The sequence below is a fragment of the Xiphophorus maculatus genome, chromosome 3, assembly GCF_002775205.1.
Source record: "Xiphophorus maculatus strain JP 163 A chromosome 3, X_maculatus-5.0-male, whole genome shotgun sequence".
Taxonomy (NCBI): domain Eukaryota; kingdom Metazoa; phylum Chordata; class Actinopteri; order Cyprinodontiformes; family Poeciliidae; genus Xiphophorus; species Xiphophorus maculatus.
The window spans coordinates 5,507,756-5,533,329 of NC_036445.1; the positions used below are offsets into that span (position 1 = coordinate 5,507,756).

The 25,574-nt window shown below is 35.3% G+C and overlaps 3 protein-coding genes across 5 annotated transcripts; all 3 read right to left on the reverse strand.

Moving 5' to 3' along the window:
• Window positions 1–3,052: 3,052 nt before the first annotated feature.
• Window positions 3,053–12,526, reverse strand: oscp1 (organic solute carrier partner 1). Of its 3 annotated transcripts, XM_023330256.1 has the most exons (11): window positions 12,313–12,474; window positions 11,894–11,935; window positions 9,555–9,709; window positions 8,385–8,552; window positions 7,270–7,350; window positions 7,069–7,172; window positions 6,639–6,767; window positions 6,146–6,215; window positions 5,837–5,976; window positions 5,653–5,716; window positions 3,053–4,398 (listed from the first exon to the last, which is right to left on the reverse strand). In XM_023330256.1, the coding sequence occupies exons 1-11, from the start codon at window positions 12,422–12,424 to the stop codon at window positions 4,279–4,281; spliced, it is 1,185 nt and encodes a 394-aa protein (XP_023186024.1). In that variant the 5' UTR covers window positions 12,425–12,474; the 3' UTR covers window positions 3,053–4,278. The 3 variants fall into 3 exon arrangements, with proteins under 3 accessions (XP_023186024.1, XP_023186023.1, XP_005796009.1); XM_023330255.1 differs by lacking the exon at window positions 11,894–11,935 and having other exon boundaries at window positions 3,055–4,398; window positions 12,209–12,405; XM_005795952.2 differs by lacking the exon at window positions 11,894–11,935 and having other exon boundaries at window positions 3,056–4,398; window positions 12,313–12,526.
• Window positions 12,527–14,999: 2,473 nt separating this feature from the next.
• Window positions 15,000–17,025, reverse strand: LOC102229209 (cornifelin homolog). The gene is made up of 4 exons (XM_005795951.2): window positions 16,942–17,025; window positions 16,086–16,228; window positions 15,847–15,983; window positions 15,000–15,657 (listed from the first exon to the last, which is right to left on the reverse strand). Exons 2-4 carry the CDS (start codon window positions 16,195–16,197, stop codon window positions 15,553–15,555), a joined length of 354 nt encoding a protein of 117 aa, XP_005796008.1. The 5' UTR covers window positions 16,198–16,228; window positions 16,942–17,025; the 3' UTR covers window positions 15,000–15,552.
• Window positions 17,026–17,133: 108 nt separating this feature from the next.
• mrps15 (mitochondrial ribosomal protein S15) lies at window positions 17,134–25,151 on the reverse strand. The gene is given in 9 exon segments (XM_005795950.3): window positions 17,134–19,664; window positions 19,667–19,739; window positions 19,928–20,119; window positions 20,531–20,589; window positions 20,702–20,786; window positions 21,620–21,668; window positions 22,704–22,779; window positions 22,855–22,917; window positions 24,906–25,151. Coding segments are annotated over 9 exon segments (768 nt in total). The 5' UTR covers window positions 25,051–25,151; the 3' UTR covers window positions 17,134–19,638.
• Between the last annotated feature and the right edge of the window lie 423 nt (window positions 25,152–25,574).

The following is a 25,574-nucleotide window of genomic DNA, read 5'->3' on the forward strand; positions in this document are numbered from 1 at the left end:
ATTTTTAATTCACAATAAGGTTTTCTGTAAAACTGATGAACAGGTACATCCTAGTAGGGATCTTAGACAAAGTCTGACTCAAATACTGTTCAATTTCCTGTAATATAAATGCAACTTTAATGCTGCCAGAACTTTGTGAAAAATGTCAGGATTTGCTTTTTAACATGTTTGGTAATGCCAGAATCAGGGGATTTTTCTTTACTTCAAGTCACTTTCTAAGACTCTTTACTAAATCCTGCAGAGAAAATCCTTATCACCCAATTGTTGTTTGTTTTTTTTGACAATATGCATTTGTTGCATATACTCAAATATTTGAGTGTATTCTCAAATATGTATATTTTTTCAAATTAGATAACTGAAATAAAATAAAAACAAATACACTCTCTTAATCCTCACTCAAAAGGAGTAAACATTTCACAATTTCCTGAAAATATAAACAAACATTTGAAGGAAGTTTTTCTGTGCTTCAAAAGCACATGCTTTTTGATTATTATTATTATACCACTTTCCTCCACAAAAGGAAAACCCTGAAGATATCACATAAACTGCAAGAAATGTTTTACCTTGTTAATTCTGAACATCTCTCTCCACTTAGGTGAGTCTTCTAGTAGTTGGGGGCTAATCTTTGTAGGTACACGTAATAATTTTAACAGAATAATGGGTCATTCTTCACATGGAAATTGTATCCAAGAACAGTTGTGGAAGTTGTCCATTGTTTTTCCAATATTTTGGTTGATTTCTTTTTGATTTTTCTATCAGATCAGACATTGAAGCAATTAGTTTAAATTAACTTGCTAAAAAATTTAAAAGCCATGACATCAAAATTATATCAAAAATCAAAGACATAGTAATGTTAGTCTATGAAAAATTGCTGAAAACTCTGAGTGAGGATCCAGCCACTTCCCCTTCTGCACCTCCAGTTCTCCGTGTTTCTTCCATAGTGAAATAACTGTGTTATTTACATAAATAACACAATTAACCTAAATTATGCATGTCTAAACATGATTTATGCATGTCTAAACAACAAATTTAGATTTCATATTCTACACACAATACTGAGAATATTATTGAATTTCAATGAGGCATCAACAGCAAAATTCTTAATGTAGGACACCTATATGAGTCAGTGAAACTATATTATTGTGTTTAGTCACTTCTTTATCAGTTATATACAAAATATCTTTACAATACAGAAAATATCAGCTCAGTGTAATTCATGTGTGCTCGAAATGCAGTCTTTCAACAAAATATTCACAACTGAGTGCGCTACAAAGTTCCTTTACTCTGCAAGCCTGCATTTGAGTGGCTGACATTTTGCAGAGCCCACCTATCCTCTTAAATTAGACTTACTGATTAATCTGATATTCCACCCACTGGTAGCAGTTTCCAGCCAGTGGGCAGATGCGACAGACAAGGAGAGAGCAAGTTAAATGGCAGCGACACATTTGAGTTGCACCAGTCTTCCTGCCTTGACTCAGCAGAGCGATCTACCCCCAGCCACATGAAACACGTCAGGCTGCGGCTTTACAGTGTCCTGCCCACAGCCTTTAAAGAGGAAACTGAATCAGAACTAAAATGCACAGACTAAGAGAGAAACCTCTACCACGTTAAAAAATTAAAAATAAATAAATAAAATGACTGAGTGCAGACACATTAAAAACGTATACTTGATTGTATGGAAAGCAGTTTAACTGTCTTAGCCTTTCAGAATGTCTTACGAAAGCTTACGAAACCCTCTAGTGTTTGTTTTGCAGGTAGGCAGTATCCTCGGGGTCTTGAGGTTTTTTGTTTTTTACATTGGGATCTCATTGGGAAAACCTCAACAGAAACCTCCTCCCCCCGGATCAATTCAGAGAAATGTCTCAGCATGTTTGCCGCTCTGGAATGCACTGTGTTCATGTGTGAGGGTGGCTGACTGGGGGAGTGCAGACAGTCTCACTTTGAATCGTCTGCAGGCGGACCAAACACACACACACACACGCACACACACACACACACACACACACACACACACACACACACACACACACACACACACACACACACACACACACACACACACACACACACACACACACACACACACACACACATACACAAATCATCTCTGTTAGTTAGTGCTGTTACTATGGCAATTCTCAGGAAATGTTTGCTTTAAAGGTAAGTGCATCACTGTGGATTAAAGTAAGGGACATTGGCTTTAACGATCTGGTTTGACGTATTAAATATCAAAGAAGTGAGCAGAAATATAATAAATCAGTTTTCCTTATTGCACAAAATTTCACATTTTGTGGGAAATTATTCTATTTCACAACGAAATGCAGAAAAGTAATTTATAAAGTAAATTAAATTGGATAATGAGTAGCCCAGTAAAAAAGTAAAACTGGGCTAAAGAAGATCAATCATAACGTGTCATCTCGACCCCAAAAAATTGTTGGTAGTGGTACTGTACACTGCAGAAGTCGGTGGCAGTGAATAAAAAATGTGCTTGCTTAATCTTTAAAAAAATCCGACAGCACCCTCTAGTGATAGATTTCATTTTCAACATGCTCCTTTGACAAAAAGTCATTGTAAGGCAATTTTATATGCCTTTCAATAAATATGATCAAAGAGTGAATATATTTCAGTAGAAAAACTCTAAAAGAAAAGAAAAACTTTTTTAGACTCATTACACACAGTGATACATTTCGAGAGTTTATTTCTGGTCATCTTGATCATTATGGCTTAATTATTGAAAACCTCAAACAAGTTTATCAGAAAATTGGAATATAGCATAACACTAATGAATAAAGTTTCTAACACAGAGGTGTAATTCAGCTGTAAAAGAAAATGTCTTTGTGTTGTACAGTATACACCTTCCTAATGATAATAGGAGCATAAAAGCATTTTTATATTAAAAATCTGTTGTTTTTTTTATGAGCGCTTTGTAATATTCCAGATTTGATTTTGTGAAACTGAATTTTGGGTTTTGATTAGCAATAAGTCATAATCCTCACTTTGAAGAAATAAACCCTTGAGATATGTCACTGTGTGTTAATGAAGTTGTATAATGGTGATGACTTAAAAAATTAAAATGAACTCTTTAATTAGATTTTTATTTATTAAGATGCACCTGCATTACAGGTATATATGTATTGTGTCAACTTTCATGCTGGTGATGTTTTCATCAACGCATTTAAAATAATAAACTGCACATTTAATGACTTATGAAATGCAGCAATTCCACACAGAAAAGTTACATTTAATAAATAGTTCTCCATAAAAATATGTATATCTTAGACTGTTTCTTGTATTGCATTGCTCTGTATTAAAACAAGGTAGCCATCAAGTAGCAAATTGTTGAGCTGCATCTAAATAATGGATAGCTTGAAAAGTTTTTAAATATTTAACTCCTATGTCTATTTTACAGTTGTTAAAGTCAAATGGGACTTGAACTATTCCCATTTTAGGGTGGCATGATTATACAAACAATTTCAATGATTTTACAAATGAGACAATTTTGCATGTGGATTTTCTCTAATCCAAATAGGGTCAAAATAAAGCACATAGGCTAAAATTGACCACCCCCCACTAATATTTGAATTAATGTTCCTTAGCAGTGTGTGGTTGAGATGCCGTTTGCTATCCAAGTATTAGTGGAGCTGTATGTGTGATGACAAGAAATTCTGAATTGTGCACAAACGAGTCAGTGAAGTTGTATGTGGTATTATCAGTCCACTCTGGGAAAAAGAACAGCTCAAATCATAAATGGAGTAAAAGTATTACAGTATAACACTTGTGTATGTAAACTTAAAACCAGCTTAAAATAAAAACAATCAAGAAATTTTGAGCTATTAGCTCCATAATCATCATAATCATAATGTGATAAACTTATACGAGCTGCTGACATCTATAATTAAATTAAATTGTGTGAAATGAAAGGAATGTGTACTGATAGTAAAAATTATGCTATTACCACATGCACATGTTCAACATATTGTTCCACATCTACTGTACTTTCAGGGGGAAATTTTTAACCCTCCTGTTTTACAGAAAACTTACTAGTCGACTTTACTGCTGGATTCCTTTCATTCTTTGTTTTTAATAGCAAAAAAACATCTGCTGATGACCAATTGGAGTCCTTGCTCCCATGCACATCTTGAAGCCACCACAAGAACGAAGTCTGGCTGACTCTGAGCTTGCTGCTGGATATTTGCACGTTATAACCACATTGCAGGTTGATCATCAGTAGTGTGGACTCTTCTCATTGCTTTGGGGATTTCTGTCAAGGTGATTACATCACAAGCCGTCCATCATGGCCAAAAGGTCATCTCCTTTGCTGCTGGCACTTGAAGATGGATCACCAGACTCTGTGAACTCTCCCATAATCTTGGTCAGTTCTGCGTTGGCCTGTTGATCCTGAAAAGACACAGTAATCTGCTAGTCATTATGTTGGAGTGCTAATCACAGGGAATCCTAAAGCAGTAAATCCTGTTAAACGGGCAAAGCTTCACGTCCCCGATCGTTAACTTTAGTCCAATCATTCTGTCTGCTTATCAGGGGTAAAAGAGGGCTTAAAGTATCTGGTTAGAGTATTCATACCCATAACCAGATATAACCTTGGTGCCTAACGTCTTGTGTGTTCTGGGAGCTGTGAAAATGTTGGGGAGGGTGTAGCTTTTATTCATCGAGTGAAGTTGGGTGGAAAAAAAGAGGGTAAAAAAGGAAAACCAAAAAAAAAACCAAGATTTATTCTTCTTTGCAATTTAGCTCAGGATCAGCCAGAGTGCACTGAAAAGTGCCTTGACACATATTCTCAATTGGATTTAGGTCTAAATTTTGACTGAGTCACTCTAACAAATGAATGAGATTTGACTTTCTAAGACAAAGACTTTCTACTTAGATGGGGGTTATGCTTAGGTTCACTTTACGGAGAGCCGGAAAGTAAACTTCATCCCCTCCACAAGGTCTTGTGTAGCCTTCAACTTGTTCTTCTCCTATTGTCCTGTATTTAGCTCTACTCTTGTCCCTTCATAACAGGGTTTTCAGAATGATGTGCAGTGTCAGTTTTCTTTCACATATAGCGTTTAACATGTAAGCTAAATTAACTCCAGAACTGTATTTTATTAAAGTACATCAGGCTTAAGGAAAAAGCACTCTTCAGATTTCAAGTTATAAAGGATTATAAAAACTTTGGCTAATTTCCCTTACACTTAAGTTAAGTGAAAGGAAAATTAGCCCTTATTCGACTGCATTTTATTATGCAGTCAAATAAAATGCACAATATATTGCAGTTGTAGCAAAAATGTAAAAATGTTTAAGAATACAACTGTAAGACATTGTATGAGGCTGACTTAAGCTGTAGACCCGCAGGCAAGGCGTTCTGTTAAATTTGGCATCTTAGATCTTAGATTTTAAATCTCTGCTCACTCTGGTAATTATGAACTCAACAGCTGAAGCACAAGGTAAAAAGCACACAAAGCACAATATATGTTCTTTTTATGGCGACTTCATTTACTGATGAAGTCAGTAAATGAATACAAACTGCCTTTTGTCTACACATTTTATGGCAGACAAAATATTCTTTGGCTGCCATAAAATGTGTTGCAGAATATAGTACTGGACAGATTCCTCTCTACAGAAGTAATTAGTGTGGACAGATGAGTTAATTACCTTTGTTGCTTGGATGCTTATGACTCCATATGAAAGCTCATTGGGTCTTGATATTAATGCTTCTCTGTCAGAAAGATGACATAAAGAGCACGTTTATTTTAATGGGTTAAATCTTTTTTTGTTTGTTTCAGGCAGAAAAAAACAGTTGAACTTAATTCTGTGAAATGCCTAACAGGACACTAACTCTTCTTCTTCATCCGTGGCAAAGAGATTCACCCGGAAACCAGTGTCTGTGCTTCCTGGTTTCTGGACTTCTAGACCTCCCATTAATCTGGCCAACAGATTCAGTTCCTCTTTGGCCAGAGGGTTTGGGGCAGAATTGACCTGTAGACACACAACAGTTTTCTCATTTCAGTATACCCCTTGCTGATAGTAAGCATAGTACATGAAAACTTTCAAGCACATGATGTATGTACTCTAAACATTGCATAGAGACAACATCTACCACAAGTTATTTAAACTATTTCAGTGTTAACAAAAAACAACATTTAACCTTTGTGTGCTGGGCAGAACTTTTAGATGTGCCAGACATGTGTGTTTCAACCGGGCGACTTACACTGTACCTGAACAAAAACAAGAAAATGAGAGTATTTACGCACAAATCCATCTAAGTTTATAACAGAGCATACAAGTGTGTAAAACAACTCCCAAATCTTTTACTTCCAAAAGCAGGAACTGACCCAACTAAACTTTCATTTAAAATAAATTTGTACATTTAATTGACCAAGTTTTTAAGAGACTTGGGTTAGAAACAAATGTACCAACAGAATGTAGATAAGGTCTAAAGTAAAATCACACTATAGAAATAAGCATCATAAAAAACTGTTCATACTTGAACTGCTTCCAAAAAAAAACAGAGACAAAATCTCAAGGAAAACTGGAAATTAATTTCAGCCAGGAGGCTCTAAATTTTAAGTAATTATCTTCACCTGCAATACAGCTCAATGTTTCTTCTCCATCATTAATTTGAAAATAAAGGATCTTACATGTTTGTCCCAAGCTTTGTGATTCTATTGCCAAACATTTCAAAAGATCCTTCCCGTAATGCAGAACTGTAGTTCCCTCCATTATTGAACTGTAGTCTGGTCAACTCTTCGCCAGAACAGCTAAAAATCCTGAAAATAAGATAGAAAACATATCAACATTAGCAAGAAGGGCTTTAGTTTTTTTTTTCCTCTGACAAAATCAAAAGTAGCTTTTGATTTTGCAAGTGATCTTATTATGTCATTAGAAAAACAAAAAATTATAATAGTATTTAACATTAATAAATCACAAAAACAGTCCTTCAGAAATTAGACGCAAAACAATCATGCTACATATGCATATGGAGAACTACCATTGGATTATAGTGTTTGGTTAATAAAGTCCACATTAAAACTCAAGGAACACAAAGATAAAATAAATGTACTTCAGCACCTAATCAAACCAGGAATTTGGGTCCCACGAGGCACAGGACCATTAGTAGGAAGCACAAAGCGGCCATTTGAGTTCTGCACCTTGTCCTTTAGGAAAATAGAAACCTAGCGAAAAACACAGCAGCAGAACATGTGGCGAAAATGCTTCAAAAATTACACTAAACAAGTGTCAAAGATTTAGGAAACATGAAAAAAGAATTACCCTAATATGCATGTCTTGGAAGAAAATGAGAAGGGTTTGTCTAATCAGTTGGAATTCACCATTAGACAAGGGTGTATACATCTGAAAAGAAAAAAATACATGCAATCATTTTTGAAGAATAACTATGCATAATAAAATTATTTGTCAAACAGAGTTTTTCAACTCTTTAGATAAATTTTAAATGGCACTGAGAGATCAGGGCTTAGAATCTAAAATATTGGTTTAATCATCTTTAAGACATTTTGTACCTATTCTGGTGTTATGCTTAGGCTCATTTTTGTTAACTTCATCCCAGATGTCTTGAGATTTTGCTTCAATATTTTCGCGTGTTTTTTCCATGTGATTTCATGTATTTTGTGAAATGCACCAGTCCATTCAGCAGCAAAACACCCACGTAACAGGATGATGCTTTCCCTTTACTGTAAAGCAGGCTTGCCATTCTCAGCCCTTAAAGCTCCTCTATTTCCACCAAATATAATAGTTGTCACTATGGGTAAATTTCAGTTTAAAAATACATCAGAAGAAGTGTCTAATTAGGTATTTGTTCCCAAGTTCACTTGCAAACTGCAATCTGGCTTTTTATCTTGGTTTTGGAGTAATAGCTAAGATGCTGAAAAGAAAATTATGTATCTTTTCATACAAAAACATCCACTTTTATATATTTGCATCTATATATTTTCCTATTTAAAAAATGTAGATACTTGTTTTAACAACATAAACATATGCACAACACATATAAGTCTCCAGTAAACAGCTAAAATCTCTTTCTCATGCTTTAAATGAAAAGGCCAAAAGAGAAAGCCCTTTTTGTTAATATGCTATCTTTTTTGCATCTAATTATGTCTTATGGCCACTATTCTAATATAAAGCTTTTTATAAATTATGGTTTCTATTAAATGAAGGAGTACATTTTGTTAGCCATTTAGCTGCATTGTAGAGTTTTTAAAATCCTGCATTAGGAGAAGCAGTGAACCTTAATGCATGACAAGCTCTGTGAGATTAACTTCATGCTAAAGAGCTAAATCTGCTGGCCAGTGGAGCATATCCCGTACTTTATCTTCTATCTTTTATAATAATAATTAATACACCATTTGTGGCATACTCGTCTCCTGTACCTCTATGAGTTGCTGGTAAGTTTCATCGACCTGGCTCAAGATGCTAGGAGTATCTTTCACAAAGTCTTTGATCGCATCCATGTGGTTGAAGGAGACAAGCAGGATGTCCTTTGGGCGGGGACAGAGAAGAACCTGGTATTTGAAAGCCATTGTCATCAGGTCATAGAGCTGTGGAGGAGAACACGGGACAACATCACCGTCTCCTCAAAAACACAATCTGTTTTTGCATAATAAACAGCAGAGGGAGCCACATATTAGTCGTGCAATTCAGTCTAGTCTAGCCAATAAAATACAAGTACAACAGTAGCACTCTAGCATAAATGTCTGACTGGAGTTTTAATCTGATGATGATGTGATGGATACAGAGCCTTGAAAAAGTATTCACACTCCTTGAACTTTTTCATATTGTAACCATAAAGTTAAATGAAATTTTACTGGGTTTTTAGGTGAAGTGAGATGAAAATGATAAAAAATATATATTATAAATAAATAGCTAAAAAGTAACCCAAACCCTTTGTCCAGCGATTCTGTCACTGATGAAAAAAAAAAACATCCCACAACATGATGCTGCCACCATCATGTTTCATATCCATGAGAATGCTTGGTAGATGTGCAGTTTTTGGTTCCCAGAGCACATAGCATTTTGCATTAGGACCAAAACATTTAGCCTTGGCATCATGTGACTAGAGTGAATGCTTCAATATGTTTTATGCATTCGTAAGAAGCTTCTGGGTTCTTTTTGCTCTCTTCCTCCCACTCTTTCATCAAGGCCAGATTCATAGAGTGGGAGACAAGCAGTCATAGTAGAAAATGCCAACATATTTTCCCATTTAAACAGTAGCTCCCTGCAGCTCCTGGATAGATACAAAAGGCCTCTTGGCTGGTCCTTTAATTAACACACTCCTCGTTTGGCGTCTAGTTTTAGGTGGGCAGTTATTAACCATTGATCATTTTTCTTCCAAATCATGATCATGATCTAATTCAATTTGATTTATCATATAAATTCACAATAAAATATGTTGAGGTTTGTAGATGTAAATTAAAAACATGTAGATAGGTTCAAGGTGCATGAGTATTAGACACTACATGTTACCATTATTGTAAATTAGATTAATATGATTCATTTCAAGGTCATGCGTGAATAAACAAAACTACACAGGGAAGTATTACCTTGTCCATGCTAGCTTGATTGAGTCTCATTATGGACGCATGGGCCAGCCTGTCAAACACAGTTCGTAGAGCCTTCTTGGAATAAAGCTCCTGTGGCTTAAAAAGCTCTTCCAGAAACTTTTTGTTGAACATGGTGGTGATGATGTCATTCATAACTGATCAGGCAAAGAAATACAACAGAAAGTTCAAACGGTATAAACACATTTTTCGAGAGAACTTTCAACAGTGGAAGCTGAGAAGCAGGCATTTTTGCACACTAAGCTAAAGGTTGGTCGATATGATTTTATCCAGCAGGACCTAAGAAAGCATTATAACTATGTTTGATAAGCGGTATCACGTATGTGTGTTGTTACGTTGTGTTTGATTTGATCTCTTTTTCCCCCTCAGAGCACTGCAAGGCCTGATGTTGAGGTTAATCTGCTGGAATGTCCACTATTAGAAAAACTGTCTTAAAATTTTCCGTTAGTAAAAGACGGAACATTTTTCTATGATGATTAATTAATCAAATGCATAATAAGGAGCACTGGGTTGGTGCTTTCTGTACCAGATCACATAAAAAAGCTAGAGTGTACCTAATTTCTCCAATAACTGCATCTTCTTTTCATCAGTGAGTGAAGAACTCTAATCTACAATGTGACATTAACAATTTAATCAAACAGCTCTGTATTTAACAACCACACAGCAGCACAATCAAACTAAATGATCCAAATTATTATTATTTTTTTTTTTAAATGTACATGAACACTTGCCAAATATTAGTCAAGTTTAGGTCATTAATGGACATCCAGGTAAGTGTAAAAAGTTAAAGTTTCAAAATAGCTTAATTTTTTTCAAATCATATTAATGCAGTGGCTTGAAGTGCTTTTAATGACATATCACAGAAGGTGCTGGAATAACAAACTGCATGGAGCATTAGGTAAAGGAGTGAAAAACCTCCACTATGCTTGTAAGTTGGAAACAAAAGCATCCAACTGTCTTCCCTCGCTTACAACAAAGAGATATTTGGCTGGAATTGTGACTGATCATGAAAAGCACAGACATTTATGGGGTGAAACTAAAGCAGCAGCCCCCATCACACTTATTGCAGTAAAGCTGTTTAGAAACATTTGGTGGTGAGCTGCAATCTGTTACGCACTTGACAGCAGGCTGCTTGGCTGAGCAGATGATATCTGTTTGTTAAACTTCTGTTACTACATGAAGGCATGAAACAAGGTATAATTTTCTGCGCAGTAAGCACTAATGATAACTAAATTCAGTCAATGTCTAGATCTGTATATTTACTTAAATTTATGGACATAAAAAAAAAATCAAAATGATGATTAAAGTAGGATTTCAACAACTGTATCATTGTTATATTGTTTTGACATTAGTAGGAATAACTGTTGTTATGTTAGACGATTTATAAATTTATCAAAAGCAATTAACACCCTGAATGCTCACATACACTTATTATACTTTGGTTATATGTATATGTATAACTGTTTTATAATTGTAAATAATGTAAATATCACCATACTGTATTGTACACTGCTGAGCTGACTTTAATCTCATTGTACATATATACAGTGATAAACAAATTATATTCTATTAAACAGTTTAGTTTTGTGTAAATATTTAGATACTGTGGGATTATTAAACAAGGTCTTCATGAGAATCTGATATCAGCCCATGCCTTGTCCTGCTGAAAACAAAGGAAGACACCACCACAACGACATCCGTAGAAAGCAAAAGGAGTAGTTTTTGGATTAAATAAATACATTGTTATATGTAGTAAATTGGAATCTAAACGTCAACATGGAGCTTTGTAACTTATAAACACTTTAAATTACAGTAATAGGATAAAACACTTATTTTAGCTACACAATGCAAGCTCATATAATGTTAAGTTTGTACCAAGCATGCAATTTGAGTGACTCAGCCACTTATGTGACTAATAATCATTGAGAATTTCTGAACAATTTCTTTTTCAGGTCTCCGCTATAGGTGCATTTAATAAATTACAATATAAATGAGACAATAATCTATTTCTGTAATTTAATTCAAAAACTGAAGCTCTTCTATAGATTCTTTACACACAGTGTGATTTGTTTCAAGTGTTTCTTTTTATTGATTTGAATTCTGTTTTCTGAAAATTTTAAAAACATAACTCTGTGTGTAATGAACAACTTCCCATTTCTGAGTCTAACTACTGAAATATATCCATTTTTGATGATATTTTGATTGATCATGATGCACATTTATTGTTCATCATATTCTATAGTTTAAACAGCGCATATAGTCCAGCTAGGCCAAAGCAGAGCAGAGCATCTAATGCAGAAGTGCACGTTTACACTGAATACCTCTCTTTCTGTCTTCCTCTATCCAGGCAGGTACAGTGGAAACTTTATGAACCAAGAGAAAATGCATTAAAAAACTTTATGATTTTAAAAATAGAATTTCAATTATCTCTAATGAAGTATAATTTCGCTGACATTATATAACAACATTTAATTATAGGCAACAGAAGACAGTAAAATCTGTTCTGAACCCCCAATTCTTAAAAGATATTCTAAGGGGGAGCAAACTAATTAAACTATTTGATCCTATAACGTTAACTGCTCACTGTCTGATAATATATATATATTTGTATCACCTCAATTTAAAGGCACACTGACCATTTGATGAACAGGCAAATGACCTCCTCTTACTGCATCATCTGCGTTTTATTGGAGCATAGTGACATTTGTGTTGTTAGCTGAATAGCTGCTTAGCTCGCTACCTTTCTTAGCTTTGTCAGCGGGTATATTCTGAGCACGAAGCCGCTGGTCCAGGATGTACAGCATTTCTCCGCCGAGGTTGATAAAGAGCAGCGGTAGAGTCCTCGTAGACATGTTTGAATCTGACGACTTGAATCTTCCTATCAAGCTAATTGCAGGACACCTCTAACTAGTTGCTATGAAGGGGTCTCTGTGTTTGGTAAAGCCGTTTCTGGTTGCCAGGCCACGAACAAAAGAGCCAATCACAGAGCAGTGACGAAAGCGCGTATGCGTAAGACCCTCGTTGAACTAAGAGGGAGAATAAATTATATTTTTGATGCGACTTTAGTGGGAAAGAAAAGTCAGCACACCTTTTGCTTATAGTAGAAGGAATTGTGATATTACAAAATAATGTAAATTCGTTTACTTATGGTGCTTTTCAAAATATCAAATAAACTCAACTGAATACGTTTCCAAAAATTAAATACAGACACGTTACCACATACGATGTATTTTTATCTTATCATACAAGTACTGACCATTATATAATTGTGTAGTACATAGAAAACGTCACAAATAAAAGTCTGTAACGTGAGGCATTTGTTTCTATTAAGCCCCCTTGACTCTTAAATTTCTAAACAAAAGCCTGTGAAGCCAATTGCTTCCAGGTCTAGCCTAATCATTAAATAGAGCCCATCTGTGTGCGATTTAATCTCAGTATGAATACAACATCTCTCTGAAAGCCTCGAGGTTTATGAGAGAACATCAGTGAACAAACAGCACAATAAAGACCAAATACTGCTCCAGATATTTCAATGATAGGCTTGTAAAGAAGTTTACATCGGGGTAGGGTTTTAAACTGTGTCTCAAGCTTTGAATGCCTCACAGTGTATTTCTACTGGTAACTCCTGAATTCCTGCAATGACCTTCTGCTCAGATGGGAAAATCTGTAGACATGACTAAACTTTGCCGGGCATTCAAACCTGGTAAAGAGAAAGCTGCTGTTAACACAAAGAAATTACAAGCCATGGGGACATGGCATTTGAAACCCCAATAAAGCCAGAAATAAAATGGGATTGTCGGCATCAAAGCATATTCATGTGCAGAAGTGGGCGAAGTGGGAGCAGATCAGAAATTTATTTGAGTAGCCTTTTGAAACAAAAAAGAACTTCTAGGAATAATTGTATTGGAGCAATTTAAAAAAGTAGAAGTATAAAGCAGACTTTTTACTTCTACATGAGTTCATCTGCTGAACTTGTGCCATTTGGAGGTCATGTGAACATACAGTAAACAGTAGATTTTGTCACGGGAAGTGTTTTCAATGTTCTAAAGTAGATTACCTACTAGAAGTACTAATTTCAAAGGTTTTATGTTGTGGAAAACTTAGATTTGGAAATGTCTAGTGCTTCTGCCTGAATTTGTCAGGTTGTATAATATGATTGATTATATGCAAGTTAAGTAATGGACTAGCAATAGTATTTGATTTAATGATGGTTTTCATAAGGAGTCTGATTTTGAAAATATTTGCACAATTCTGCTTTTGCCTTTACTGTTCTATCAACATATGGCACGACATTCAGCAAGCTCCTGCAGGCAATGGACAATAACAAGCATCCTTTTCAAATGCTTATGATGTAATAATACAGTGCCTTCAGTCACAAGCTTTTTCAGAACAGTTTCAACACAAAGTCCACAGCAGGATAGCTTTCCTTCCCACAGCCATCACTATCTACTATGACTCTTTGAAGAAACTTGGATAGTTTGAAGTACTCCAAAAAATGTAATTTTCCTTTGACAGTAATTAAGTTATTTTATTACTTTGTTGAACTGAACAAACCAAAGGGGTTACGTGTCAAACTATAAGTGTTCCTCTTTTTTAGATCCTAAATTAGCTGACATTTAACCACATGTTTTTGGTTCAATTTCAATAGGCAGTAGCCACACCTTGAGCACCCTGACCTGTAGAATAAAGACATCTCTTAAACTGGACCCGTCTGACAACATGATGTAGCATAAAGGATCTTAAACATCAGTACATAATGCATGAATCTAAATAAAGTCAAACAGAGATGAGAAACATCCATGTATTAGCTGTAATGTGTAATTATGCACTGATTCAACAAAACACAGTTTGAGTTGGTATTTTTGCCTTTGTATATGGAATCATCATTTCAACACTGCTTTTCAAATTTGCTCTGGTTATTTTGACATATTTAGTTGAGTTCTATGATGAAAAACAAAAAGGTAAGAAGTGAGAAATACCTTTTTATCCAATTTTGTATATATCAAAACATTAATTGAATTTTTGTGCAATTATAGCTTGAAGATCATAAAATGTGATTAAAATAATCATGTGTGTGAATAGAGAAAACAATAAAATGACCAAAGCAAGAGATAGCTCTATACAGATACTTACCTTGCCAATTTCCATGGTCTACGTTTGATATTATGGTTTTAAAACACCATAAGAAGAATGATCTAAAACACTCTTTAAACAAACAGCTAAGCCCCAAACTGGAGTTATTTTCCTGTCAGATGACAATTCTGCATTGTTTACCATTCACTGTAGGCCTTAATCTGAAAGGCCCAAACAGTTTCATCATCAGACATCAACAAATCACCCTAACTGAACCCAAGCCTATTGACAGGCTGCAGATGATTAGGTGACATTGTGCTGCATTCATATTGCAACTAATCATGAGTTCAGATCTGTGGTTCACACACTAACAGAGACAAACTTTATCTTTATCAACACTCTGCAAGAGAACAACAGAAAGGTTTACAAGCAACTAAAAGGGAATACAAATAAGTTCATGTTGAATTTAAAATATAAGAAATTTAAATGCAGAATTGATTATTGTTTTCAGTGTTGTTATCAAGTCAAATTAAGCTGCCCATATATATTTCAGAACAGGGGATGGAAATTCCTGATGTACAATTATTAAAGGAGAAACAATATCATTGTCCAGTTCATTAAGCCTTTTTCCTTGTGGTTGTATATTAAGGGATTCATTTGACATTTTGGAAGCAGATCAGAAATAGAACCCCTTATAAGCAGTTTGATTTTTAATAAAATATTCATACACCTTGTACATTTTGAGTCTTTCTCTAATTTTACATGATATTTAAATGATATTTAAATCATTTTAGACATGCACATAAAATGTTTTTAGTAAAAGCATGCTATATACAAAAATGTGTTTAATATGAGCAGAACTACACTTATTTTACTGAATAGTAAGTGCAGTGCTTATAAAATCATGTTACATTGAAACGTCTCCATTCCTGATGCGAATTTCTCGGGCCATCCTGCACAGTTCACAAAGTCCGCAGAAAAAAGTCATGAGGGCGTCGTTGCATACCGTCCCCTGTGGTTAAATAATGACAAGTAAAATTCACAATAGGGAACTTGAATGAAGAAATGCATGCAAGTTCAGTTCTCATGATCTTAGGGAAAGCACAGTATTTCATTTGTTTGTGAAATCTCTGCATTTCATAAGATCTAATTGCAAGAAATCTCCCTTTCATCACATGAGAGGAATTGATTGATTCTGTACCTGGATGCCATACGTCAGTCTCATATGAGTCCTCATGGCAGTCATGCCTCCTGGCACACAACCCAGGCAGCAGTTTTCACCATACTTATTTGCAGTGTAGCAGCTTAGGCCAATTGGACAGAGGCAACCAAAAGCACCTGAAAACACATATTGAGACAGTTTAACCGACAAAATTATATATTTCTCACTCTTATAAACCATATGCATAGGACATAAATAAATGATCTGATTGCACTCACAGATTAAGCAGTCACTAAAGCAGGAACACAAGCCTGTGCTCCACTCTCCAGTCTGGACATTCGTCCCATAGCCTCCCGCACCAGGTTGATTGGTGACCACTGGGTTTGACATTTGAACTGCTGAAGGAAAGTTTTATTTCACCCTGCAAAAATGAAGGGTGAAATAAGAGATGACCATGGATTACAAGACACAACATGCTTATGAAACATTGAAATATCATCAGAGTTGGGCTATTTGTAGAAAGCTATTCCAGTTAAACATCTTACTGCTCAATAAAATACAGCAAATGTTAGTCGTAGGCCAGGAATCAGAATTTATTAATCTTTCAACAAATTAGAGTTGTTCAACAAAGTTTTCACATATTTTCTAAATGCCAAAGAAACTAATCTGTGCAGTGGAGTAGCTCTGACCAATTGAGCAAATAATTTGATTTTTCCACAATTATACAGTCAAGTTAATTTATCTTATGTTAATACAGGCTTAACGTACAGTTTCAGGCAATCCTTCTAGAAACAACAGTGTTGTTCTTTTGACAAATATGCCCTTAAAATATACAGTATGTTGTTGTTGTATATTTTATGTTCAGTAGTTCCAGAAGAACGCATAACCTTAACCTTGGTTTAAGTAACTATGCTTTTGTAACCAGACACGTAAATGTGACCATAATGTGGAGGTACAACCACGAGGAAGTGAGGGAAAAAAGTATAAAGTTACATTAAATTGCATATGAAAGTTTTAGTCTGCATACAAAAATGCTGCTAATTGATTTGCAAGTCCCAGAATAAATAGTTTAATTAAATTGCTAGAGAATGGTTAAGTTAATTTGCTGACAGAGAGAGCGAACATGTCACTTACCAGAAGTCTGAACTCCGTTTGATCAAACTGACAAGCTTCACACCACACAGGAAATTGTGACGAGCATGAGCTGTGAAACGCTGGTTTGCCAACAAACTGCTGTTTTCTGATGACAAAGATCTGTGGGGAATGCAAACTAGGACAGTTAATGACAACTGATGCTTTTCTAAGGCTTTTGCGGCTCACTAGAAGATGAGCCCAGTTAAGACTGTAATTTTAAAAGCTTTTTTCCCCATAAAAGCACTGTTCAGTAAGTGAGTGTACTTGTGAGAACTGTTGAGAGCACACAGTATAGATGTAGATCTTAGTGAGACATACAGATCTTTTTCAGTGGGGGGAAAGTCTATAATCGGGGCGATGACTTTGAGTAGGCCTGTCTTCCTGCTTTAACATACCTGAGGACAGCTGAGGCAAGTGTTTGTTTTGGTTTCAGTCAGTGTTTGATGAGGAATGAGGAATGCAGTACAATAGGTGACATGCAGTTACCTGCAGGGATACAAGAGGGAGGGGCTGCATTTCAGTTTTTAATTCCTTTTTTTAATAGAGGAACCAAACACTGTTTATCACACATGACGCGTTCAAATGGCCTCATTTGTAAGGATTCTGTTAAATGAGGGTAAGGCTAATAACTCACATGTCTCACATGTTTTATTTCCCCCATTAGTTTCCTAATTAGCCCTGTTAGTGTGACTGTTCTGACTTCAAATTATGCCTGTTACTTTCAACAATGTTCAGAACTGAAGAAGCTTTTTGGATAAGAGTTTAAACATCTTTAAGAAATAAGAAAAGTAGCACAGTTGCCCTTTACTTAAGTATGTAGGATTTACAAGGGAACAACAGCAGGAGGCAGGCTGAAGTTACAAGCTTTTGGTCTCATATTAGTTAAATATTTTTTATTACACTGTTGACAGCAGACAGAATCACTGTAATATTATACAATTTATCTGTCATGACATCCAGGCACATAAAATCATACATTTAAAACACCTTTATTTTGCTTATTTTAGGCTTTCAATGCATGAAACTCCCTGTAGATTGTATTGGCTCCAATTCAAATGGCGAGTTTTATTCAAGAAGAGAACTCAGCTATTATTCAAGACCTAAATACAGTGTTTAAATTCTTTAATGACGAAGAAGAAATAAAAAATGACAGATAGATTACCTGTGCCAAAAAAGTAATTTATGCAATTAACATGTTTATGCTGCTTGAAAATAGGAAGAAAGGATTTCCCCTGACCCTTCAAAAACAGTCTCTCTGATAAAAACCATGTTAGACTTATTGAGTTTGACTGGTGTGGTATTGTCTTCATATAATGTTTGACAGCTACACAACTGTAGTGAAGTTACACCCTCAGAATTACCAACTGATTATTAGCAGAAACATGAGACCTTACACTGCATGGTTCTCTAATATGACATAGTCTGAAGGTATTCATTGGAGGAAACTGAAGGCTCATGCACGTGGGCAACATCATATCTGAATGTAACTGGATTTTTTGATTCATAAAAGAGCTTTTGTTACAAAGGTTAATTCTCCACTCTTGTCAATTAACAAAACATTTTTAAAATTCAATACATATTTACTATAGTTGTTCATGTTTTATTTTTATTTTTTGCAGAACAAAGGTTGGTGGAAAAAGCTATAAAGGTAATTTCTGTTGCTAGGATGAAGTTACTTAGATTTAGGGAGCCCTACTCAGTCCTATGTCTGTCTGACCGTGTGGAAAGCCCACATGCTCTTTAGACAGCAATGACTCTCATGATGCCTGCACGTCTGTATCCCTGGCAACACTCCCTTCCCGACTGTCCCAACATAGTTCTGACCAAACTGAGAAGTCACAGTGCCAAACTCACTGACACCCCATGTTTGTTTTGTTATATTTATCATTCAACTTGTCTCTTCTAATATCTAATCTATACGCTTCAACAGCTTTTTCAGCAGTTTAGCTATCCTATTCAATCGACAAGCTTCACACAGTAAAAGTAACTCTTCTAATTTTTGTTGGGAATGTTGTAGAGTGATTTTATAGAAAGTTTCTTTTGTTTTTCACAATTTACATGTACTTTATTTGCCCAACCAAAAAAATAACTGGTGAGTGTGAGTGTTTAGTCATTAGTTTTAGTTAGTAATGTGTATATGTGCAAAAGGTTTAAATAATGTTTTATTATAAATCACTAGGCTTTAAGTTGAGATGCATTTTTAAAAAATGGAGGGAAACAGATAATGTAAAGCCATATCTTCTGGACAAGGAAGTGTCAAAGTTATTTGGAATTTAAAGCATAGCATAAAACAGACTTTATACCAGGAAATAGGTTGATATAAAATGACAGAGTGAAATATTGTTGACTGAGTTAAAACTGTATGATTGAAAACTTAGATAGAAGGCATAATCTGCAGGCTGGGGTTTTCTTGTTAAATTGAACCCCACTTTGTTTTCTCAGAATTAAAATTTTTTAGTAATCTAGATTCTCTGAAAATCTTTTCTAAACCAAAATCACCCTCTGGTGTTGTGAGTTGCACATGCCCAAAACAAAGATTTCTTTGAAAATTTATTTCCAATAAGCTGATATTGTAAGACAAATAAAAGAACACTACATTGGAAACAAAAAAAATGGGACATGAAAGTCTGAGATGAAACAATCAAGCAAAAGCCCCAAGTATTGAGAGCAGCCAGCTGTACAGACTAGTTTGTTTCATTATGTTTGGGCTTCTGGTGCCTTGATTCCTTTGTCTCTGTGTTGGATAATTGCTGCTTCATTTTTTGTTCTGCTTTCTGCTTCTGCAGAGCCTTGAAAACCTGAAAAAAAAAACACAAAAAAAACACAGGACAAGCGTTGGTTTGGGTGTGAAAGAAAACATTGATGCTATGCTGTGAGGCAATGCAATCATAAATAGATTATTACAAAACCAAAGAACAGTGGAATGCATAAATAATAATAAAAGAATATCAATGCGCTCAAAAAATTGGGTTGATTTGATTATTACCTTAATACAGAACTCTTTCTTGGCCAGCCAGCGTCGAGTGGCCCGTCTGTAGTATTCTGGAGGGAAGGTGTAGGTAATGCCGAGCTGCTCACACACTCTCTCAAAGGTGTCAAAACGAACCAATCTGAGGTTTTTTAGAAGCTTTTTCCTGCGATCAATGGCCATTAGCATGCGCCTCTTGTTAGCTTTGTCCTAGCATGAAACAACATGTTAAAATAAACCATAAATACCATCTAAAAAACTCAAAATAAGATGACACGCTTGTTTTGCTTATGAAAACAAATGCAACTCATTGATGTCACAGAGATGGTATTTAAATTCACAACCTCTGCCCTCAGTTTTAATGATTAAAATGTTCTAAGTGTGACGTAAGATGGAAACTTCCGACCGCGGCTGTGCTTGTACACATTTTATTTTATGTGGGCTTAGTACACAGGAAATCCTGTAGCACATATACACTTCACACCAAAGGAAGCTAAAATGAGGTGAAGCTGACACATGAAAGTTGTCAAGACAAGACTCTGAATCATGCAATTTTATTTTCATAAAGAATGCGCAAAAAATGGTTTAATAAACAAGGTGTGAAGACTTCATTTCACTCACCTTGTGGTGTTTTTGCAAATGCTCCTGATAGTTACGAATTCTTGCAGTCAAAACAGCCACTGCGATGAGAAACATCAGAAGGGGAATTCAAATCTGATTCGATTAAGATAAGGTCGTACTTATCTTTAAATTTCAGTAGAGACGTCACATGCAACATTAACGGCTTCTCACCCTGGACTTCGACTGAATTGCGATCGTTCTCATCTCTTTGAACTTTTGCAATCAGTTGTTCCTTTTTCAGCTGAAGCTTTTCCTTCTGAGGACATAGATAACACAGCTATAATCATTACTGAATTTAAAATAGGTGGCAAAACATGCTTTTCTCCAGTGGGGACAAGGAAGCTGGTGAGCTGAGTAAAGCTTAATACGGGTCTATTCCAGAGAGTATTTCAGATCATAAAGAATTTAGTTCTAAGTCAAGCTAAAAATGAAACATTTGGTTCTTTGATCATCATTTTTGGTTTTCTGCTCATTACAACATCTATTTTTTTAAGGTTTTATTTGCTCTACTGGCCTTCATTTGATAGTGAACCAACAGGAAAGTGAGTAATGAGAGAGGTGGAAGACATGTGGCAAGGGCAACTAGGCCAGGAGTCAAGCCTGTGACGGCTGCAACAAGAACAATGACCTCCATATGTGGGATGTGTTGTACTCCTGCTCCACCACAGTGCCCCAATTACAACATCTATTTGAACATATTCAGTTGTGAAGTGAATGGGAACGCCCCTGTTACAATTCACTGCCTTACGTCTTATCTGTACAATACCTGCTAATTATTGTGAAAAATGTCATTCTGACCAAATGCTATGTTTTGTTCCTAGATGACAGACATTAAAACATCTCAGTGCTGCAATGCATGTGAAAAATGACAACAATTTGACTGAAACTGAATAGAAATGTAACTTCAGTTTTGAAATAAAATGAACTGAAAAGTTGCTATTTATGTCAACTATTTTTTTCTGTGTAGCATCAGGTATTGTTAACACCTACTGCATGTAAATAACATATAAACTTCTATCAGTCCAAGTTTTAAAAACAAAACACCCAGTGAAACCATACTAAGTGTTATTTTAAACCATGAGTTCTTACATGACTTGCCAGTTCCAGTGAAAGAAGACGTTTGACGAGATCGTCTGTACTGTAAACACAAATATAACCATGTTTAATTAACATGAATTCATTCTCTGAAACGTATTGCAACAGAAATATTGCAAAAGTATTGCCATTCTTTAAATGCTTTCACATTTAGTGAAAAGGTCTGCAACTATAGCCTGCAATGTATTTATGCAATGGACCAGCACAAAGTACAGAATAATTGTGCAACTGAGCATAACAGTAAAAGGACAATGATTTTAATGTTATATCTGAAAAGTGTTGCATGCATCTGCATTTAAACATAATTACTTGAAAGTAAAGGTAAAAGTAAGCCTGTAAATCCCCTAAACCAAACTGTGACCTCAGAAGTTAACCTCAGTGCAATGAAAACTCAGTATAAATATTAAGAAATTTATCAGAGAACATTAAAAGCAGGTTGAGGCTATAAAACAATATCCCATCTTAAAACGAACTGTTCAGTCCCTATGTGAAGATAAAACAGATGAAAACCTAGTAAGTCACAGCTGTCCACCTACACTAACAGACCTGGTAAAAAGAGCTTCAATCAAAAAAGTAGAAAAGATGTCTCTCTCTCGTAACTTTAGAGGAGCTGTAGAGATCCAGAGGTCAGGTGGGAGAATCCGTCAGTGGGAAAACTATTAGTTGTGTACACTGTTATCCAATCTGCCTGACCTTGAGCTACTTTTTAAAGTTACAATGAGCCTTTAAAAAGCTCATTGTAACTGCAGCTGGAATCAACATTCAAAACAGATGGAATCTAATCACTAATAAAGTGTTTTTTAAGGCAAATTGTTGCAATGAATTTTACTAAGGGGTATCAAAGTAACAGAGGCTCAATAAAAATTAGACATTATACAAACACACTTTCTGCCTTTTTTATTTGTAGAATATTTGTTTTCCCTATGTCACAATTGTGTTATTCTATCCTGCTAAAATACATTTAAAATTGTAATTATGGTGATACAATGTGTTCAGGATATGTGAATACTTTTGCAAGACACTATTTATTTTTCCAGCTTTAATTGCTCGCAGGGTCGACCGAAATATTTTGTCTTACGTTTGAGCAAGTGGGACAGACGCATATTCCATCTTCACCATTGTTGGAGGAAGATCACTGAGTTGGCTTTCTGGGCCTGGAAGAAACCAATTGCTCACATGAGAAGATTTGCTTTAATTCAAAATATGCACACTGGGTTCTTAATGCACACCTGTCTTCTTTTTCTTTGCAACCCGGGCATAATGTCTCACAGGTGGTGGAACTGCAAAGACTCCTGAAACCAAAAGACAAAGAAAAAAGTTCAAGGAATCTAAAATTGTGAGGACGGGAACATTTTAAATTTTTATTGTGAACACAAGACGTGCAAAATTCTCATGCAAGAAGAAGCACCTGTCTCTATAAACAAAACAGCCGTTGTTTTGTCTCAACTTGACAAAACAAAACACCACAAATATTTTCTAGTTGAATTATTAAGAGCAAGATTTCTTTTTTGGATGATGATGATGAAGAAATTGGTCAACATGATAAAATTGTGCAACTGCCTGAAGAAATTTTAAGAATATAACCAAGATAAGCAACTTAACACGTCTCTCCTGCATGTCAGATAGCACAACTACGCATACAACTGATAGTGACGAGATAGTGGTTTTCTATATCATCACAACCATCAACAACCAGCTTCCTGAAATTCTGATTAGTTCTCATTAGAAATGCAACCACATGTGCAACTGATTCCCAAGTTCCCTTTCTGTGTCATGCAGAAAAAAACTAGCTTTAAAAAGCATCAGCTCAGTGCATGGAAATGCATACACTTATTGAATTTGTACCTAAAGAAGGAAAACAATGTATCATTTTGCCTATGGTCCATAACACAAAATCCTAACACTCATAAAATTTTGCAGCTGTAACATGCCAAAAAGTGAAAAAGTCCACATAGTACTTTTGTCAGGTTGCGTATGATGATAATAAGGCAGATTTAAAGGGGGAAATGAAGGCTAAGCTTCTCTAGATGGTACAGATATGATAATGATGAAAGAAGTTGTGGTGAGAAGTTGGATAAAGAGTTGCAGTGGCTTACGTTGTTAGTCAGGCCTTATGAAAACTTTTTAAAAAATGGCATAAAGATTTTACTTTTTTCTGTCCGAATAGCATGTTTGTCGCCATGATCACTTTTTTCCTCAATAATCTATTCTATATTACGGAGAATTTATTCATAACATTATTATTAACATACGTGTCTTTTCTTACTGTGTGGAGACACTAAGTGCTTGAAAAGAAATCTCTTAATGTTTTATGATGCTAAAAGTTTTATTTCTATCAATGGCTGTGAACTGGACAGATAAACAACATAAAACAAACTATGTTTAGTTTTTTTTTTTACTTTTGTTTTAGTACATTAATTTATTAATGACTGTACTTATGTCTAAAATAAAATCCTTTTAAACTTTGACCCAAGACATTGCTTTATTTATAGAATAGCTGGTAAAGTAGTCAGGCTACAGGCTCAGGTAACAACCCTTAATTCAGGATTTGCAAATGTACTCATTTAAATTTGAAACAAGAACTTGTTAAAACCTTGTTTGGTACCAGTAACTGAGCCCTTCTTAGTTGCAAATGTCTCATTCTGTGACAATATAGATTGTTAATAGTTTGAAAGTAAGTTAAGAAACCTTCCTACACCCATAAGCAGCAAGTGTGGCGTTTTTAAGACGAGCAAACTACCAAAACTCTTTCTTTAATAAAGGTGACCAAATTTTCTAATGACCAGTTTATCAAGTGCATAATAAGTGGCACCTGGCTGCAACTTTCCCTTCTAAATCCTGCAGAGGTAGGTGGGATGTACTTACTTTCCCACATACAAAACGTTTTCTGTTCTGTTTCAGCTGTGCTTGTGTACACTTGAGGTCAGATTCAAATGATATTAGAACCTGCAAAGACCAGATAATTTCACTTTGAGATGGGAAGTGTAAATATCAAGAGCTTGAAAGGGGATGCGCATCGTAAAATAATTATATTGTTCGGTCTGAATATGAAGAACAAATTACCAAACATTCCTGGGCAAACACACATAATTGAAGAAATATACTGTGTAAATAAGTAAAGAGTTTTATTTAACAAGGTGACATACTTCAATTCTGTCAACAGCGCCGACTGCTGGTGACGGTACAAATGACAGCAAGGTTCTGTCAGCAGTTTTCTAACATTTACGGTGGATATTGAAATAGTGTTTACTTCCTCTGGATTTTAATTTATCTTACCCACCTTTGCTAACTGCAGGTCCTGATAACAGAGCCGAAGCGCAGCAGCTCCAAGGTCTGACTGACACCGCGGGGTACAGACCGGAACTTTCACGCAAAACACCCACGGAAGACTTCAGAATGGTCCGCAGGCCAAAACTGGAAAACATGGTTTAGATTATAGATAAATACACATATAATAACTCCGCTGAAAATGCTTGAAGTGTGACAAGTAATCACACCCGACCGCTACAAGAGGTCCGCCATTTTAAATAGACTCTACTAGCAGAGTGTGAGAAAAGGATTGAATAAGAAGGTTAAACAAACAATCCCAGATAACATCAATACAATTACTTTTACTTTAAATAAAACATATGAAAAATAATTAGGTTAAAAATATAAACAGTGTTTTTGTTTAATTAACAATTAAAAGGACTCCTATGGAATTTGAGAACAATATTATATTTGATTTCACCATTTTCTAGATGAGTATATGAGTATGGACAAAGTGGGGTTTTTTTTGTCCTTTATTCCCTATTTAATTGACTAAGTACTTCATTGTGTCATTCTATCTATTTTTGTGCCCTGACTTGTTTCCTTCCTTGTGACTTTCTTCTGTCTTTCCTGATGTTCTTCATTTTTTGTCCATCATAAACATGGTAAAAGTAAACACCAAAAGGTGATTTTACGAAGT

Bases quoted from the DNA above. Each gene is read 5' to 3' on its own strand.
- oscp1 (XM_023330256.1), bottom strand. From the start codon at position 12,424: ATGTCTACGAGGACTCTACCGCTGCTCTTTATCAACCTCGGCGGAGAA. The intron at 8,553-9,554 runs GTAATACTTCCC...TCTCCTCCACAG, and splicing joins ATCAAGCTAGCATGGACAAG to CTCTATGACCTGATGACAAT. The intron at 7,351-8,384 runs GTACAGGAGACG...TTTTCTTTTCAG, and splicing joins CTTACCAGCAACTCATAGAG to ATGTATACACCCTTGTCTAA.
- LOC102229209 (XM_005795951.2), bottom strand. From the start codon at position 16,197: ATGTCAAACCCAGTGGTCACCAATCAACCTGGTGCGGGAGGCTATGGG. The intron at 15,984-16,085 runs GTGAGTGCAATC...ATGTGTTTTCAG, and splicing joins CTTTAGTGACTGCTTAATCT to GTGCTTTTGGTTGCCTCTGT. The intron at 15,658-15,846 runs GTACAGAATCAA...ATTTAACCACAG, and splicing joins GACTGACGTATGGCATCCAG to GGGACGGTATGCAACGACGC.